We start from the raw sequence: 19,964 nt of genomic DNA, 5'->3' as shown, positions 1-19,964 counted from the left end.
GTTGTTTTTATCGATGCATGTGCGTGTGCATGCTCCTGCTCAAAAGTGGTGGGACGGCGTGTTGCTGCGTCCCAAGACCAATGCATCCCTGCCCCTGGGCAATGGATTGCTGAGGTGGAACGCAACAATTACCATCAGCTCCCAGTACTAACTTACTGCACGACTTACAAGCCATGCTACTCATACGCTGAGCTGGTGACCAGAATCGAACCCAGGACCGTGCGGTCCAAAGGCGAGTGCTCTACTGACTGTCGAGCTACACGGACACTGTTATCTGACTGTATCATAAACCTATATGGGGGTGACACTGTTATCTGACTGTTTCTTAAACCTATATGGGGTTGAGTGACACTGTTATCTGACTGTATCATAAACCTATGTGGGGCAGGGGGGGGGTGATTTCATTTGATTGCCAACTGTGTCTCTTGGTTCAATGAATCATTAATTTCTCAGTGAATGAGATACTACCATAATCATCTCCATGGCAACAAATGCATTTGCAAACATTGACACCGCTAAAGTCATCGTCTCAAACTCATTAGAAAAGGGAATGCAACACTTATTGGCCATTAGGAATGGTTTTAGATCATCATCTACCTATAAAACATTTTTTTATCACATGCTAATCTCTCAAGAACAGATTCTACTCTCCGCTTGAATCTGTCGGGGGGTTCGTCATATCGCGTACGCACTGGCCTACACGTGGGCGTGCCTTCAGATCAGGAAGCAGGCCGCGCTTTACCCAAACAAATGTAGTGGGCGGGATTTACGTGTCTACCGATCCTTCCCCACTAGAAACAAACCGAAACTCATTTAACAATAGCGTCCTCGGAGCAGACAAAACCACGGAAAGATATTCACATTTTAACTTGCTCTTTCATCATAGAAACAAGTGGGCTTATAACCAAAACGATCCATGTTCTCTGGGAGAACTGGTGTTAGTGTTCCGTGTAGAAATATTGTTAGTGGGAATGAAAACATAGTCGCACCACCGGAAGTGAAAGGCTGAAGCAGACCAAAACCCCGGTTTCCTTACGTGTGCCAAGTGAGATAGTAAAAAACAGCAGAGGGCGCTGTTTTTCCTTTTCATTTGGCGATGGGTTCCCAGATTGATCACATGCTGTTCAGTTATCAGTTCCTTACCATGTTTTCTGTAAGACCTTCAATCTTAAATAACCTTTAAGGAAACTGTACTGCCCTCCAGAGACTCCATCATAAAACCTAGGTCAGTGTTAATGACCACTCCATTTTCACCGCCAGCCCAGATTATGCTCGTACTGAGCTGCTGGGTAAAAGGCTTTCAAATAGGCTGCCCCCCGCTGCATGGAATAAGTTACAGAAAGACTTAAAGTTGAAAGAACATATCACTTATGATGCCTTTGTCTCCACTTTTAAGGGCCTAGAGCATTAAAGTGTGGGAAAGTGTCAGCTAAACATTGTTTTTAATTTGTGTCTGCTTTTAATTGTCTTATTCTGAATGCCTATGACCATTTGTTTCTATATCTCAATGAGGCCTCCCTGGTTAAATAAAGGATTAATTAAAAAAGAAATACAAATTGTAAGATGTGACATGTGATTATGCTCCTCTTGGGTGTAAGCAGAGAGGAGCCGTGGTGTATCAATACGTTTCATTCAAAACTAAACTCACTGCAGTCTTTCCTTCCGGCCACATCCACGTCACAAACAGCTTTTACTTCAATAATATGACCAATCGAACTCTTAACAGATGACCTTCTCAACAAACGGCAGTATTATATTACAGCAAACACTCATGGGATATCACAACAGTCTTGTGCAATGTCTTCATATTCATTTGCATGAACAAATCATAACGCGAATGTTACAATATGAGGAGCGACACGCAATCAGTTGAGGATAATCTTTATCATATTAATTTGTCTACACATTATAGTAATGTGATTGGTTAAAATGCATAAACATGTAATTAAGACTGTTTATTATTGCCTTTGCACAGTTCACATGTTCTGCAAGCCATGCCAACATGTGATGGATACTGATGTAAGACGTCTCTCCCTGTCAAAATACACAATATGAACTATGAGAGATGGGCCCTTGGAATAAACTACACAAATGTTAAATGCAAGGTAACTCAGCAGAAGAAAGCTCCAGTAGGCCTAATCCTGAACATATTAGCTCAGATTAGAATTCTCCTTCTGTTTATGTCACTTTGCGAAAGTTTGTGTCTGACAGTTTAAGTATGTGCTATAGGGAAAGAAAGATCCCCTGCCGAACAGCAGAGATAAGTGAAAAATAGAGCAGTCAGGCAATTAAACTAAAACAAACCTAGTCTTTTTGGATACACTTATCGATGCATTTCAAATGACTGATGAAAGCTAGAATATATACAATGTGGCAGAGGCAAAAATAGAAAGCATTATATTGATAATTATATCTATTCATGTGATTACTAACAATTCCCACAGAATGAGGCATTAATTTCTTAATTGGGGGTCTTGGCTGACTTCATTGCACTGTCAATCAAGGGCATCACACTGTTTGGTCACAATGTGAATTTAGAATATCAGTACGCATTGCATACCATTATAGCAGTCACCAATGGGCTGCCTACAACATAGCACAGAAGGTTACCAAGCTCCTGACAAAACTGTAGGTCTTCCCCTCCCCCACTGTCTTTCTTTGCTTCTAAAAATAAGCCATTCATTCGAACCATATATTATAGACTGATAAAGCCTACTGTCAACATTGTCATATCTCTGATTTTCATATCTTCTCCCAAAAGGTGACTGAGCAAAGAGCTATTTCTATTTTGTTGTTGTTACATTTCTTCTTTATTTTGCTAGGACAGTGAGGGAGAGGAAGGGCAGGAGAGAGCGGATGACATGCAGTAAAGAGGCTTGGTTTGGATTTGAACTGGGGTCAGCTGCGAGGACTATTGCCATGTTTATGTGGTAGGCTAAGGCTATGCGCTCGCTCTTACTCTGTGATCCTCTGTGAGTTCAGAACATTATTGATTCAAAAGCCATAATATTGACTCAGCAGTGCTCCTTAATGAGTGCATGTTGTAGGTGGTAAGAGAGGATCCCTTGAGCCCTTAGATAGTCTATACAGAGTGGAATGGGCTATTTATCAATTATCAGTATGTAGGTCTGGTCTACACAGCACTGTGTGAGAGGAAATATGATTACATTAAATGAAATACAGACAGATACAATGAACAGGCATACCGGTAGTCTGTTTGACCGCAGGCACTTAAGTTGTCGTTTCTCACTGACACAGATGATGTGAACAATTGGGCATACCTTGTTAACTGCAAGGATTACTGCAGTTTGTTATGGAAGTACCGGTACATGGATTTAAAACCTGGCTCATGTTCAACTGAAGAAGAGAGTGGCTCATGTTATCAACTGTTTCCTTTACACCACCAGAGCTTGATAATACCATATAGGCCTTGGGGTCCTGGGTATGTCAGTATCAGTCTTGAGAAACAAAACACCTCTATTGAACGCACGGTGTGCACTCGAACACACACACACACACACACACACACACACACACACACACACACACACACACACACACACACATATACACACACACACACACACACACACACACACACACACACACACACACACACACACACACACACACACACACACACACACACACACACACACACACACACACACACACACAGGCACACTCCAATTCAGACCTTGGTCTGAGCTGTTCCTTGTCTAATCATCAGAGCTTGAATCAGATTTAAAACAAATTAACAATGTAATGAATGCTCTATTCTGAAATATTGTGAGGTAGCCAGCCATACTGTAAGTAGGCTAACAGTTAACAACCACAGCACACAGGATTAAATTGTAAACCGTTTTAACTGGGATATAAATGAGTTGATGCCTATCAGGATCATGATGGTGAGATGGTGAGAGTTGCATGGGGGTCTGCATTGGGGTCTGGGCATAAGATAAATCATTCCTTTGTTTAGGTTACAGGGGAGCTATAGCAGAGCCTTGGCCAGTGGAAGTGGGCTGGTCAGCTAAATGTCAATCAAGCAATTCATTATCCACACATAGCCAGGCTATACATATGACCTATCATATAGCCTATCTCTACATTAATTAGCCCATTTACCATACCACTGACAGTTAAAACAAGCAGGTGTTCATTAAGCAAATAGAAAACGGTAGCCTTGGATCAAGACTATCATAGATGCATTTTATAGATTCTGACATTTGCATCATAGATACGAAAGTGAAAGTCAGACTCCACAAATACATCTATGATAGTCTTGATCCAAGGCTAAGAAAATGGCAATTAACAGCCTAATAATACAGCAAGCCTCCACGTGCTCTAATTGTTTAACATCAAAATGTCCCAAATAGACAAACTTGATCAATATACATACAATCATTTATTTGAAATTCAGCACAAGCCTATAGCTATATGTGAGTAGAAAATAGAGATGGTGAGTATTACATAATAGCTTTTTTTTTACCTGCATAGCCCTGATATCGCACGCTAACAGAGCCGTCTTTGTGGATCCGTACATCCCCTGGTCCTTCTATCCTCCTCGCATGATCATCCGCCTCCACTGATGCTGCTGCGGCGCTGGAGGAGTTCCTCCTCCGCCTCCTCTGGTGGTCCTGGGCCAGCGTCCTGCAGCACTGGTAGCACACAGCCCACGCCTGCTCCTCGTTGATCGGCTGGCTGTACAGCTTCAGTATCTCCTCCAGCGAGAGATCCTCCACTCGGTGTGCCTCCGTTCCATCCATGTTTGCCAATGACCTGCTATGATGCTGCTGCTGCTGCTGCTGCTGCTGCTGCTCATCGTCTCCTCCATGGAGGACCGCAGCCTCTATCATAAGCTCTCCGTCGGCCGCGACGTCTCGCTGTTCCGCCATCCTTTAATCATTATCTCGACAGAGATGGAGGAGAATTAAGGCCCGGCGACGACGAGAGGAACGGATCCAGGCCGATATGGTGGCAACAACCTGGGCACATTGATGCTCTCTTCTCCTCCTCCTCCTCCTCTCCCCTTCCCTCTCTCTCTCTCTCAGCTGCCACACAGCACCACCAAAACGAAGATGATTACTTCCCCCCCGTCCGACGCCTATGCCTTGCAGTGTTTTCCTTTGGGTACCCCGTCATATGACTCTGTTGTTTGCATGGTCTGAAAGACTGTCTGCTTCGCGGCCGAGCAACCACACTCGTCATCACATGACACCACCCCCCCCCCCCCTCTCTTTATATCTCTCTTAGTGGTGGAAAAAGTACTCAAATGTTTTACTTAAGTAAAAGTATCAATACTGCAATGTAGAAATACTCTGTTCTGTTACAAGTAAAAGTCCGGAATTCAAAATGTACTTCAGTAAAAGTAAAAAACTATTGGCATCAAAATGTACTTAAAATAACAAAAAGTAAAAGTACTCCTTATGCACTTTCACAAGTTTTCAAAGAAATCTTTTGAAAATAGCAGATCTACAAGCTCACAATGCATCACGTCACGACGCATTGTGAGCTTGCAGATCGGCTATTTTCATGTCAAAATGTATACTGTAGGGCTGAAGTGGTTACAGTATGTTTTGTAATAATAATCAAAATCTACAAAGTAACTAGTAACTAAAGTTTTCAAATAATTGTAGTGGAGTAACAGTATAATACTTGCCTCTGAGATGTAGGGGAGTAGAAGTAAAAGTACTGAAAATTTGAAATACTCCAGTAAAGTAAAAAATACCTCAAAACTGTACTTAAGTACAGTACTTGAGTAAATGTACTTACTTACTTTCCACCACTGCCCCCCCCCTGCCTCTTTATCTCTCTCTAATATTCCAATAATATTTTCCAGTCTTGATTTTTATCATTGCAGGTGTAAGGCATAGATTGAAGATACATATGATGACCCTTGCAGATGTCTACGATTGTTAAGTACTTTGTCTAAATCAATTTGACCAATTGGTAATATATACATAAGAGAATGCAGATCCATGTGTAAACTCCCAGCAAATACAAATTCCTAGTTTGTCCCATATTTTTTCCCTTTTCTCAGACTAATTTGACACTGGACAGGGGGCAGTAAAGGAGGGTTAGGTTTCAGTGGCGGTTAGAAAGGATCAAATATAGCAAAGTACATTATTGTCCCTGGGAATCCATGACCAATCTAATTGGTCATGGATTCCAAATTGGATAAACTATTGGTCATTACATTATCTAATGACCAATAGTTTGTGCTGAGGTGTGCTGAACCATTTGCAGCATGCATTAACAACCCATTTTGAACCTATTGGCTCAAATCAATGTTGTATGATTGAAACCCTGGTTGTGTTATGCCCTCTGCTGTTGTGATGAAGTCAACAGGATGTTGAAATGGAAGTATTTGCCTTGGAGCCACGAGGATTCCAAGCGAAGGAACTTTCTTTGAAACCCCCCCGGCTTTTCAAGTGGCCATGACTCATCATGAGGCCTGACTGTGGATCATTTTCTCTGTTACAAGCTCAAACACAGCCCCCTACGGCCTACCCTCCTTCTTTCTCCATTTCCCTCTCTCACGAGAATATCACATGTAGTGTGTCATGTACACAAACACAAAATTAGGCAACACAGAAGATAAAAAATAATAACATGAAATTAAACATGAAATGTACATGGAATTGGAGAGGGAAACATGATAATCATTTATTTATTTTGGTCAATCAATGACATATACAAATACAATACTCATACAGATAGATCTCTCTTTTTGACATCAAATATTCACAACATGAAACAACAACACATACACACAAACATTTTGTATCGTTGTTACACAATGTCTGAAATAGAGTCCAAAGGGAAGCACGCACATCCCAACAAAAAAAGTCAGGTGCTGAACAACAATACTTTCATTGGAGAAGAAGGAAGGAAAGTTCGCACACTGAATCCCAGCTCCCAGTAGAACATTTATTAGCAAAAAGTTTGTCAAACTTTAAGACATTTTCTACTGGGAGCTGAGATTCAGAGTTCAAACTTCCCTTCCTTCTTACACAATGTCTCCCATAGTGAACCACTACCCCAGAAAACGCATACCAGATGTGGTTGGTGTGGGCAAAACAACCAGATGTACCGTTACCATTATGGAAGATGTAGCTACCAATATGCACAATCACATACGCAGAATGACTGTAAATACACAATTCTCAAACCCAAGTAAAACCAAATTGATAAGAGGTTTCAGAATTCAATTCAGGTCATCGTCAAAGTTATTACTTTTTTTGAGTCGTTATTTTTTTTAAATGACTGTAAACAAAAAATAACATCAAAGTAATTAACTTCATGAAGGCAATTTCTGTGCCTTGTTTGTAGAAGTGGCAGATCATTGTTTGTGTGCCTTTAAACCACAAGGAATGAGCATGCAGATCTGAGGAGCCAGAGCTGATAAAGTGGAGTGGGGGATAGGGAGGCGGAAAACACCACAAATGAGGAAAGAGGAGAACATTTCACAGGGAAAACACAAGTTAAAGATACACAACATAATCACAAAATTGGGAAGGTATTAAACTTTGAAGTCCAACATGTTGCAATCAATCTTGTAGTAGACGTAAGGATAATACTCTTGCTGGCTCAGGTTTAAGCCTGGAATATCCATCACCACCTAGAAAGGAAAGAAAAGGTAATGTGATAATTTAATTATAATTTATTGAAAAGTAATTGTGATTCCATTCCAGTGAGGATCAGCAACACAGGTGAAAGGCAGTATACAGTACACCCACCAGCTCATTGTTTTGCTGTAAGTCAAAGACTGCCACCCCTCTGTACCACTTTGGCATTTCCTAGTGCATAACCAGGAAATGCTCAAGTGGAACTCATTAAAATTGTGAAAGTCATGTTGTTATTGTATTGTTGTACTGTACTGTAACTCATGATAGGCCATGGTATATTGTTTATTTATAATGTTGTGTTGTTTTGTATATGTTCTTTGATTTAAGCTTCATAGCATTATTTACTAAATCTTCTTTTTAATATGTACACAAGGATCAAAGACAGAAAGAGAGAGAGTGCAACAACAACATAATTTGGTCATTCATGTTTGTCATACATGAATAAATGTGACAAATAATAACTTGCCACCTATTTATTCAAACTGCCAACCCAAATGCATGTGGCTTGTATATTGTCAACACGCCGCAATGTATTTAATGGCCTCACACACCACAGTTGCCTACAAAGCAGCCTTCACTTTTGCCTCTTTCTTAACAGGTACATTATTACAACCTCCTTGACAGTTGCCATGTTTGTTGTCAGAAAACATCTTATTGTAAAATGCCCTTTAGTGTATGTATTGCTTAACATACATGCCAAAGTAAAGGATGCTTGGAAGTATGTGAGCAGTGATGGTTACATTGTTTGAAACAGTCATATACATTTTTATTTTAAGTAGTCTTAAAGGAGTAGTTCACCCCAAAATATTTCTATCAATTAAACACCCCATGAAGCCTTGAATTCATGGAGATTGTTTTGTTTTTGTCGTTTTTGCCTGGGCCAATAATTTGATGTCCAGCGGACTCAATTGAGTCTGCTACTGAGCAGCCCCCCGGTCATCGAATTATTGGCTTAGGAATGCGACAATTCTTTTGGGGGTGAACTACTGTTATAGTATACTGTAGTTCAATTTAACTATGTTTCAATCTACTCGCTGCCATCTGCTGGTCAGAAATCACTTATTGGAGCTTTACAACAATATACTCCTCTGAATCCAATCCCCTACATACGTTATTTAAATGCTACAATCCAGGCAGCGCATCTAGTGTCATTTCCTCTAGTCTCACGAAGCCAGATGATCAGAGACCTCCTGCTGATCTGGGGAATTCTAAATTCAATGTATGGGCCTAAACAGCAGAGAAAACCAGTGCTAACAAACCTATGCCCAGGAGCGCCCGCTGGCCTAGTGGTCCCGGCGCATACCACATATAGGCTCTAATGCCGATCCCGACGACCTTTTCTGCGTGTCGTTCCCTGTCTCGCTCTACTATATACTGTCAATAAAGCCCAAAAAGCCCCCAAAAATATCTTTAAAAAAACCTATGGCCACTGCTTCGAAAACCCATCCTGATACAGTGACGTAATGCCCTAAAGTCTTATTGCTGTTTTTGCAAATTGATTCCACCTACAGTAGTTTTAGCTCATTCAATAATTTAGATGTCACCAGACGTATCAGTAGGCGGACATCTCTGATCATCCGGCTACACAAGACTACAATTCCTCAAACAAACAATGCAAACAACGCCCTCATCGTTGTGAATTTTATATCACTTGATAAAAAGGCAGGTGTACCAACAGTGACGTGTTGATGCCCGTGAGGAGCGTAGATGTCGTGCGAGCCGCTAGATGAGCAAGGGATTGCGCAGAGCAGCCGATGGCTTGGCAGGCCAACAAGTACATCGTCTTGAGTTGACAAGCCGTGGTGGATGGAATAGGTTATCACCGGTTTCCAAATTGCACATAGTACTTAGGCTAGGTAAGGTAGCAGGCTAGATAGCTACACCATGCATATCACTTCACATCAGCAAGCTATACAGTGACCTCCAAAGCAGACAGAATAAATATCTTTCATTCAGTTTTTGTATAGTATAAAAATACAGTTCACTACATTAATGGTCAACACTCACATCAATGACGGCTGCCGCACTGCTGTCCAAATGCTTGTACAGGTCATTCAAGACCTCCCTTAGCTTCTTCATGGTCTTCTTGGTGGGTTGCAGGAGCATGGACTGGAAGTTCACTGGTAAACCATACCTGATGGAACAGCATAAAACATCAATCCACTTGCCACAGCCTTATCTAAAGGAACAAACTACACTGAAGCAATGACGCATCCCTACCAACATCATCCTTTCAATTGCTCTTATTGGAGGCAACCACGTATGTGTTTAAATGTCTGACGACTTACCTCTTCAGACTTCACCTCATCCCTAGAACTCCTCTCCTTGTATGTATTGTACCCTTCTTATCACCTTTCTTCATTAGATGCCAAATGTATCACTTCTTGTCACCTTTCATTTCAACCGATGCTAGCTTTTTCTATGCAGATATATGTTGGTTACTCTTGCTTGAGTTTTTTTTTTTTTCTTGACCACAAATGTTAGGAATATTGTTGTTAGCTAGCACGACATTTAGACAGATGCTAGGTTTGATGCTTACCTGGTATCCCAGTGTCTCGGGGGCATTACATTGTTCTCTTTGCACTCTATTTATCTGATCTGAATTTGCACACAGCCATTGACCATTACGATCTGAACACAACTGCGAAGCCCGTTTCTCAATTTCATCAAATCTCAGCTGTTTATTAGCGTTTTAAAAAACAACGGGAGATCAAACTGCGCATGCGTCAAATCCACACACCCACTCTGGGATTGACCGCGGTGCGACGGGACGTGCAATAACCCCACGTTTGCAACAACTTTCGCCTGTGCACTTCACCGGGTATGTAATCCTCCTATAATTAACCAAATTATTAGCGTTTTTGTGTTCGCTGGCTCCCAGGTTGCCAAATCATGTGCGCATATCCCCCCACGGGTATGGTCTAGTACAATATAAAGCCTATGAATGGGCTCTGAAAAGTAATGTAAGATCTCAATACCTTAAAACAGACTCCACAAAGACCCTTAGTGCCTTGATGTGGATCCATGCGATGAAGGCCTCACTGAAGTTCACTTTCAGCCATCGGACAAGTGGCCCCTAAAGATGGGGAAATGCATTTAGGGTTTACTTAGAAAGAACCTCTCTTTATCCCAACCACCTGTACTGTCTTTAGCCATGTTATCATGGCTGTCACTGACCCATGAGGACAATTCATCTGTATCAGTTCAAATCAAAGTACAAAAATCCTTGGTTTATAAATTAGCAATCTGGGGAACGCAAAAACAGCGCCCCTTAGCGTTTTTCACTTCAGTAAGCGTAGCTCTGAATCTGTTCTTGAGAGATTAATAAATTAGATATCAAAAGGGCTATACTGATAATGTCATTATCTATTCACCGTTTTGGCAATATACTGTATCTTACATAGATCTTTTTTTTCTCCATTAATAGCTTTATTTTTTAGATTCTGCACATTTAAATTTTCTTCAGTCAAATGTTGCTGAACACATCTTTGTTTTGTCTTATTTTTGTTTTTTTGTGGATGTGCTCGCTCCTGTACTATGCCATGGTGGGGGTGGGCGGGGGGGTTCTAGATTGAGGACAGCACTGTCGATTGCTGCCCACACGATACACCTGAAAAATGATAAATAAAGTTATTTAAAAAATTGAACATCCCTGAATAAATGAGTCAATGTTGGCTAAACATCTTTACGAGGTTATTAAGACATAGCCGTTATCTCCTGTGCCTATTTCCAGGTAGACTTTTCAAATCAATCCACACTTAAAAATGCAACCATGGCGTAAAACAATACCCAAGTTTCTGATTTTCATACAATGTCAAGTATACCATGATGAGTCATAGTCAATGAGCTTAACATGCCAGACCGCCATTAAAATCCTGTAACTGCCCTGTGAAACTGTATACAAATATTAACTAAATAACCCTCACACTATGTTACCCTGTCCCACTTACAAACTGTTTCTTTTTGTCTGTGGAAAGCCGTGTCATCTCCTCCTTGTCTGCCTTCATCTCCTCCTCGTTGTACTGAAAGTCTCTCACTGTGAACCTGTAAATAAGAATGGGAATAATACGGAGAAAAGTTCAGCTTCAATTATAATCTGAACAACCATCTATTCTGTTTTAAACACCAATACTAGACACTGATTAGTTTTGGCCCTGGTGCATATTATAACAATCTAATGTGCAATATAAAACTGAAATCCATGGAGCTGCTTTATTTACAATGTTGTGCTGTTAAGTTTTCCATTAGGTCACCAAGCAGCATGGTGTCTCTTACTTGTTTTCTCTGGCCTTGTGTCTGAAGTCATCAATGGCCTTCCTGAAGAGTGTCACACTGAACAGTCCACTATCATGGTCCTCAAATAGGAGACTGGATGAAAAGAGTCACCATTAAATATAGTTGCTCTATCATCAACAAAACATAAGTTAGTCAAAGTCTTAAGCATCATAGACAATGACATTTATGTAACATTCACCTTTAAGTTTGAAAATCAATAGATATAACATTAATCATTTAAAAAGTTGCCTATACTTCAGTATCCTCCTAACAGATCCAAACAGAGTAAGAAGGGTAATCAACACTCTCAAATGATTAGTTGCAGGCCAGCAAAGATGAGGTTAGATGACACAGAAACTTTTGAAACTAAAATATCTATAAATGGTTAAATGTTTCATTAATTATTGGTTAAATTCATATGTTGCAGTAGGTGAAAACGGTGCCGTCCTCAACCTTATCATTAAAGTATAAACAGCGATCAATCACGGAGTATTTTGCTGATTTTCATTTTGAGCGATTGAGTATTTAATTTTCTCAATAAAGGCCCTTAAACACTGGGAGTGTTGATTTTGTGCGATTAATTTGCATTCATTCAAAATGCTGTTTGTGTCATGCGTACATTCACACAGAAGTTGAATATTACATGGTGATAAAGTAATGCAATTTCTTTTCGAAACCAGGTATATTTTTCAGCGCAAATACAAGTATCAGCCCATCACTAAATGAATAGACTGATGTGAAATATTTAATCTAATCCCTTGTAGAACTTACTTTGTGGATCGGGGCACCACCATCTCTGCCAGCGATTCATATGTTTTCTGCCAGTCCCCATATCCTGGCCTTGAAAACACAAGGGAAGATTGCAGAAGATTTTACAAATCATTTAATAAAAAATAAAAAAAAAACTTACATGCTTTGAGGCCTTTCAATTGCCTTCCTTTGCATTAAGCACTGCCAATAATACTCACTTTGGAACAACAACCAGCATGGTGATGAGGTACTCAGAGTCAAGTATAAAGTCTTCCTTCTTGACAATGTCAGCCAGACTCCTAGTTAACAGGCTCCCCCTAGCGGTAGAAAACAATATTGTAAGAACATGTCAACAACACTGGACAGCTTAACAGTCCGAGTCTATTGGTCATTACTAGCCTAGTTAGTTACTCTAACTCTCTGACATGCTTAAGAAATAATACAACCAACAATCAATTCTCTTATTGTAGCACAAATTTATCCCATATTCAACAAAGCAAGGGAGTGAAAGCTTTAGCACTTTAAGGGGAGAAATAGTTCACATGTATCAACCCTTTTATTTACGCAGGCCACATTATAAAGAACATATTTTTACTCTGGGCAACAAATTGATGGAACAGCTGCAGCTGGGAGGAAAAAATAAGACGTTTTCCTCCATCACAAATGTTGCACATGAAGCTGTAGTATAATAGGAAATGTGCCTAAAGATGAGTGGCAAATTTAATCAAAGTTCGGAAACACCAGTTTTGTCTGTAATAATTTTCTGTCAATTTTACACAAGCCGCACACACACGGGAAGTGTCCTGAAACATCCAGCCTTTCAAGGTTTCATAATTCATACCATGCATAAACACAATGAGAAGTACTCACGCATTCTTCCTTTCCAGGTTTTGAAGGTTCCCTTTGAGGTTATTATAAGCTGATGCTCGGGCCTTCAGGTCATTGTCAATCTGAGTTACTTGCTGCCAAAAATAAGGTGACTTGGTTAAAGAAGGAAAACATTGACATGACACATGACTAAAAAATTATTACAAAACTATCTAAGGCCTGGGCCCATTTCACAAAACCTAGATAGCAGATTAAGCCACGATTTACCAGTTATCCTGGCTAAGTTTATACATGATTTCATGAAAACAAAGTTATCTAGACAGACTAATTTAGCCAGTTATCCTGTTAATGTGGTTACTGTTATTATTCAAACTTAATTTGTGGCTATATATTTTTGTTGGATTATTGACTGTACAATGTAGATTCTTTGGCTATTCGTCCAAATCATTTCCAAATAATTGAACCCACTAAGACCGGGAATGCATCTGTGTCATTTCATATTTCTTTGGCTATTCAAAAATAGCAGATATACAAGCTCATAGCTATGAGCTTGTAGATCTGGTATTTTATTCTACAAATTTTAACTCAAATCTTTGCTTCTGTGGATTCTACAAAATGTCTTCTAAATCCTAACAGTTTTTTTAAAAAACTTATGTTGCTATAATATAGTGGCTCTCAAACTTTTTTCATGTCAAGGACCACCTAAAATTATATGTATTTGGCCGAGGACCCCCCATCTCAAAATATTTTGTTCCAAGGACCCCCAGAAGCAAAGATTTGAGTAAAAAATGTTTGCTTTAAACAATATATAAATATATTCAAAGATTTGCACAAAATTGTCACAGCTTGTAGATCTGCTATTTTTGAATAGCCAAAGAAACCTAAAATGACACAGATGCGTTCCCGGAGTGAATGGGTTAAACTGGCTTCACCTCGTTACACCTCCTCTACCTGGCTTGGCCTATGTGAAACACAATAAGGCAGGATGCACTGACTTAAATCTTGGATGTCTTAATTCTGCATTTGTGAGATGGGTCCCAGATTTCAAATTACTGAACATTTGTCCAATTAAATGAGACGCATACCTTTGAGATGATTTCAGAGATGTTTTTGAGTGACTGTTTGATGGGATATTTTGCCATGTCCCACTGGAACCTTGTGATGTAGGTTACAAGATCAACTGGAAAAGACAACGAAACAACAAGTCGATGTAGATCGGCAAGTTTTTTCAACTATGACATGCCCAAAATAGGAACACCAAGTTGGGTTAGGGTTAGTACCAAACAATACTTCATAATCATATTTGATGATAATCTTTAACAGTTTTTTATTGCATAAGGTAAAGACATTTATTTATTAACTATCGTTCTACCTCCATTGGCCAGCAGGTTCTCCTGTACTTTGTCTCGGCTGTCCTCCAGCACGTCAGCCATGTACTGAGCAACCTTCTTCACCACACTGTGAACAGCCAGGGAACATCAAAACACTCCAAGATAGCACAAACCATACAAGAGTACACAAATGAGAGCGCACACACACACACACACACACACACACACACACACACACACGTCCTCAGTTCAAAGCAAACACACACGTAGAAGCTTGCAAACATGCACAACTCACATGAACCCTCACACGCACTCATCAAAAGGACTCGCACATTGCTGCTGAGGGAATTCATTATATATCATACTTTCATAGTTCCACATTTTCAGCACACTGTTCAGCCCAGCAAAGCAGAACTGTACCTACACTGACAAAGCAAGGGAAGGATGTATTTCATGTTTTCTGCATGCCACAATTTATGCATACAGTAAAATGGCGAAGTCTGGCACAGTTTAAACATGATTGTGTTTTGTTTAAGAGATCAATTACTGTTATAATATATAATGTATAAATATATATAATGAACAAGGAATTAAATAAGTCAGAATAGTGTACAAACCTAGGGCAATAAAAAAAAGTGTGGATCTAATTTAGGGCACAGCCTATCCACAGATTTTGAACAAGGCACTTTCAAAAACAACTTGGCAAACTGTGAAGTGAAACCATGTTGTAATATTGGCCTTTCTCACAGTCTCTGAAATGCCAACAGAGGAAGCAAAGCCGGGTACAGCCAGTCAGTGACTATGTGTGAGTTTTGGACGTTAGCTTTTTCCAAAAGATTATAAATAACTTCTTCAAACACACCAGCGTGCCGCTGGTGTGTTTGAAGATGTAAGTCATCAGGCTTACATATGACTAAAGAAAGAGATGCTGGTGTCTCACCCAACTGTAAATTGCTAAAATTGCAGAAAGGCCAGGAGGCCCAGTCCTGTGTGAAATTCCTCATTGTAATAAGGTAAAGGGGAAACGATTAGGGAACAGTAACCTCTCTACATCAGAGAACTGCACGACTACACAGTTTATAGTTGGCATCTTTTTGTTAGAGCCCGACCTATACATCGGTTAGGCATTATTTGACTTTTTTGACGATTCTTAACCTTTTAAAAATGCTCAAAACACAGAACTCTCACAACAGGACTCGTTGCAACGCGCAGTGAGCTTGTAAATTGGCTATTTTTGAAAACTTTTAATAGGGCTTAAGTCAAGTGGTTAGAATGAAGTTCAGTTTATGTGTGAATGTATTTCGGATTTACTTGTTTGCTTGATCGTTTTATAACTAAACATTCTTTTCATATACGTTTGACATGTATACTTAATTTACATTTTGTATCTATCAAAAGTGTATGTTCTCAAATAGAAACTTTAATCAAATAATTTAATTTAATCAGGATCAGCATCGGACCTTAAAATCTAGCATTGGTTGGGCTAGTTGAAATGTTGAACTGTGGCATACCTTTCAACAAAGGAGTCTAGCTTGGCCAGCTCATCTGACAGTCCCACCAAGACATCTAGTGTCCCCACCTGTTTTGAGCACAAAATTCAAACACATCAGCACTTTCGGATCATAAGTCCAGAGATTGGGGTCTTTTTTAATTCATTCGGGCGGTGTTTAAACAGTGACTTCTGGGGTTTAAATCCTCCCGCAGTGACATCCAGGGGCCATATGTGCTTAGGATGGCGCCTCTTTTGTTGGGAGCCCCTCATGCGTCGCTAACAGTTCCAGGGGAACATTTACAGCCCCATGTGGCAGACAGGTCAGTGGGGTTGCTTCACCTTGCAGCGCAGGGGGAAAGGCCAATACAGCCTGGCTGAGCAACTAAACAGATGAAAGCATCGCCATAACCACCACATCAGGATGCAAGCGTCAAATTTCTTTCAAAACAACTTCCCATTCACACAGTCAGCCTACTCTTGACGGTGGAATCGTGAGGGTGAGTGGTCAACTGGATAAAGCATTTGTACCCTAATTCAAAAACCTTTATGCCTTAAGAACATACTGTTATCTGAGGACTATTTGGTTTATTACATTTTACATCATTCATATTACAGTGTAGTATTAACCCATTAAGACCTGAGGCCGATTCAAAAAAATTCTTCTAAATCCCGACAGTTTTCGGAAAAACTTCTGTTTCTATATCAGCGGTGCTCAAACTTTTTCATGTCAACAAACCCCAAAATTATATGTATTTGGCAGCGGACCCCCATCTCAAAATATTTTTGTTCCAAGGACCCCCAGAAGCAAAGATTTGAGTAAAAAATGTTCGCTTAAAAATATATACGTTCAAAGATTTGCACAAATTTTCAAGATTTTTCAAAAATAGCAGATCTACAAGCTCATAGCGCGGCACGAAGTGACGCGCTATGAGCTTGTATATCTGTTATTTTTGAATAGCCAAAAAGTGATAGATAAAGTGGATCCACAGATGCTTTCCCGGTTTTAATGGGTTATGGAATAGCAGTAGAAAGCATATATATCTTAGGTGAGACAATGTAATGGCTGTACAATGTTGTAATAATGAGCTACACAAATTCGTGCTAACCTTGAGGTCTGGGATGTTGAACTTGTGGTTGGTGGACACGTTGTTGGTGCGCGTGGTAGCCACCATCATTTGGTCCCATGTCTGCTGGCAGGTCTTCTCTCCGGGCGCTGAGATCAACCAGAACTCTGTCATGGTTACCAGTAGCTCTCAACTAGGGATATGAAATACTGGCACAAGAAAAAGCAGGGTTAGAAACAACGTTTTATGACCCTTTATTTGTGCAACTATTAAGCTCTCAAAAAGTTCAAATTAAAGTAAGCTTAAAATTTACTGGAATTTTAGACTGCCATTATACCCATCTTGTGGTCGCAGAACATAATATAATCTTCTATATGGTGTTAACCATGCGTGAACCTGAGACAATATGATGCTGCTGGCAACAGTATGCAGTGGTGGAAAGTGACATTTACTCAAGTACTGTACTTAAGTACAATTTTGAGGTATTTGTATTTTACTTGAGTATTTCCAATTTCCAACACTTTTACTTCTACTCCACTACTACATCTCAGAGGCAAATATTGTACTTTAACTCCACTACAATTATTTGAAAACTTGAGTTACTTTGTAGATGTAGATTATTATTACAAAACATACATTAACCTGCACTTCACTCTGTATGCATTTCGGCTTTTTGAGAGTAGCCGATCTACAAGCTCACAATGCGTTGCATCTGCTATTTAGAAAAGCTGTGTGAAATGGGACATTCTGCATAATGAGTACTTTTACTTTTGGTACTTTAAGACAAGTACATTTTGATGCCAATACTTTTACTCAAGCACATTTTGAATTCCGGACTTTTACTTGTAACAGAGTATTTCTACATCTGCAGTATTGATACTTTTGCAAAAAAATAAAAGTAAAAAAATGTAAGTACTCTTTCCACCACTATGGTATCAATAACAACACCCATTCTGTGTACAAAATGATCAAGCATTATGAGGCTAATACCTCCCAGTGTAATGTTATACAATATTATGTATCATAGGTAAAGATTACAATGACACTTAAGCGCTCAATACAAATAGAATTGTTAAAACAGTATCATTGTAACACAACAGCCATCAAGGATTAGCTGACGTTAGCTTGTTAGCTTTGCTAGAAATATTAACATGGGGGCTGGGTGGGGGGGTAACTGTTGTTTAACAACCTTGTACTTACCAGGATATAAATACTGCGACAATTCTACTCGGAATGATATTATATGTGCCGTTTTTATGGTGTGATGGTGTTCATAGTTGCCATTCAGTACAGTTATGGTGATGTGAGGTCTGTCTCCTGACAGCAGCATCACAGTCAGCTGATCTGTTCAGTGTTGAACACGAAGTGCTGCTCACTGGACAAAATCTCACTAGTGACCACCTCTGGTAGGGGTGGGGATTGCAGCACACAAGCTCTGCTCTGCCATGGAGCACTTTTGCTGGAAGATTTACAGCAGGGGTCTTCAACATTTTTTCAGACAAAGGACCCCTTAGCTGAGAGAGAGATGAAGCAGGGACCTCCCCTATCATCAGTGTTGGATTCATGTTAATGTATATTTTCAGACAGTTGCAAAATAAAATTACAGTTCAATACAAGGTCTGCTAAGAGGATTTTAAACCCAAGAAAGCCTATGGCTTGTTTGCATTGGCATCATTTGTACTCAATTCATCAAACAATATCAGTTAACCACTTAAAACCTCAATACTTAGAAAACTGGTACTTGATCTGCTCTTTTTTCCCCTACACCAAACCTCTTTGCGTAGATCTGCTATTTTCGGCAAATGTTCCCCTCGGAAAAGGAATTCTAGGGTTCAAGTGGTTAATGTAAAAAGTTCCTATCACACAAAGAGTTGGTGCCCCCCCCTGTAGTAACTCTGAGGACCCCCTAGGGGTCCTGGACCCCCTGTTGGAGACCCCTGATTTACAGTATATATTCAATGGACACAAGTCACGACAATATACTAACTGTCACATTTGTGTCGGTGAATATAATGATTAGGGAGGTGATTTTGCTCCTATATTCAATCAATTCGAAGAAAACTGCCATGGATTTACACTTCCTGAACTAGAGAGACATGGACCTCCACCCTGATTTTGAGTGGCAGTCAGTTGTTTTATCAACATTCCATTAGCATTATTTCCCTATTACAGAAGGACACAGACAGTCTTGAATGCCCAGTCAGCAGCAGGAGGCATTTGTGTTTCTAAATTTGGAAAACGCCAGGTCCAGGTTTCCTGACTCTGGGTGTCTCCTGCACAGAATTCTAGGAAAACGCCCCCAAAGGGACATGTTTATAGTTCAGTGGGTCTGGGGTTCATTGTTTGGGACACAATGCTTGGTCTGCCTGGAGCCGACCCTAGAGATCAAACATCAGGGTGAGTTTGCCCATGGCTGGACATGGGCCATGTCTGCTGCTGGGACGTTATCAGGCCACAATCAGACACAGAGCACCCTGCCTACTGAGACAGTCTATTGGTAAATCTGTTTAAATTAACTAGTGGAACAGTGGGCAAGTAAGTTGTTTTCATTCATCTGTGTAAAATATGATAGCCTGGGACTGGAATTTAATATGGT

At 40.0% G+C, this 19,964-nt stretch overlaps 2 protein-coding genes across 2 annotated transcripts in view; both read right to left on the bottom strand.

Moving 5' to 3' along the window:
* Positions 1-4,985, bottom strand: part of spire1b (spire-type actin nucleation factor 1b) — a 46,192-nt gene extending 41,207 nt beyond the window's left edge. The window contains exon 1 of the mRNA XM_080425374.1: positions 4,490-4,985. Within this exon, the coding sequence (XP_080281500.1) occupies positions 4,490-4,895 (406 nt within the window). The 5' untranslated portion in view covers positions 4,896-4,985. The remainder of the gene's footprint in view (positions 1-4,489) is intronic.
* A 1,669-nt stretch (positions 4,986-6,654) lies between these two features.
* Positions 6,655-18,705, bottom strand: atp6v1c1a (ATPase H+ transporting V1 subunit C1a). Its single transcript, XM_080425525.1, has 13 exons — positions 18,569-18,705; positions 17,411-17,577; positions 16,324-16,391; positions 14,854-14,939; positions 14,567-14,661; positions 13,524-13,615; positions 12,872-12,970; positions 12,675-12,743; positions 11,904-11,996; positions 11,579-11,672; positions 10,607-10,704; positions 9,636-9,762; positions 6,655-7,621 (listed from the first exon to the last, which is right to left on the bottom strand). Exons 2-13 carry the CDS (start codon positions 17,540-17,542, stop codon positions 7,523-7,525), a joined length of 1,152 nt encoding a protein of 383 aa, XP_080281651.1. The 5' UTR covers positions 17,543-17,577; positions 18,569-18,705; the 3' UTR covers positions 6,655-7,522.
* Positions 18,706-19,964: the final 1,259 nt, after the last annotated feature.

This window comes from Gymnoscopelus braueri, assembly GCF_963280865.1.
Source record: "Gymnoscopelus braueri genome assembly, chromosome: 4".
Classification (NCBI taxonomy): Eukaryota; Metazoa; Chordata; class Actinopteri; order Myctophiformes; family Myctophidae; genus Gymnoscopelus; species Gymnoscopelus braueri.
This window is presented reverse-complemented; position numbering and strand designations above follow the sequence as displayed.

Coding starts and splice junctions, on each gene's coding strand:
- atp6v1c1a (XM_080425525.1), bottom strand. CDS start 17,542: ATGACAGAGTTCTGGTTGATCTCAGCGCCCGGAGAGAAGACCTGCCAG. Junction 13,616..14,566: donor TCTCTGAAATCATCTCAAAG/GTATGCGTCTCA, acceptor TATTTTTGGCAG/CAAGTAACTCAGATTGACAA. Junction 11,997..12,674: donor GTGGTGCCCCGATCCACAAA/GTAAGTTCTACA, acceptor CTTTTCATCCAG/TCTCCTATTTGAGGACCATG.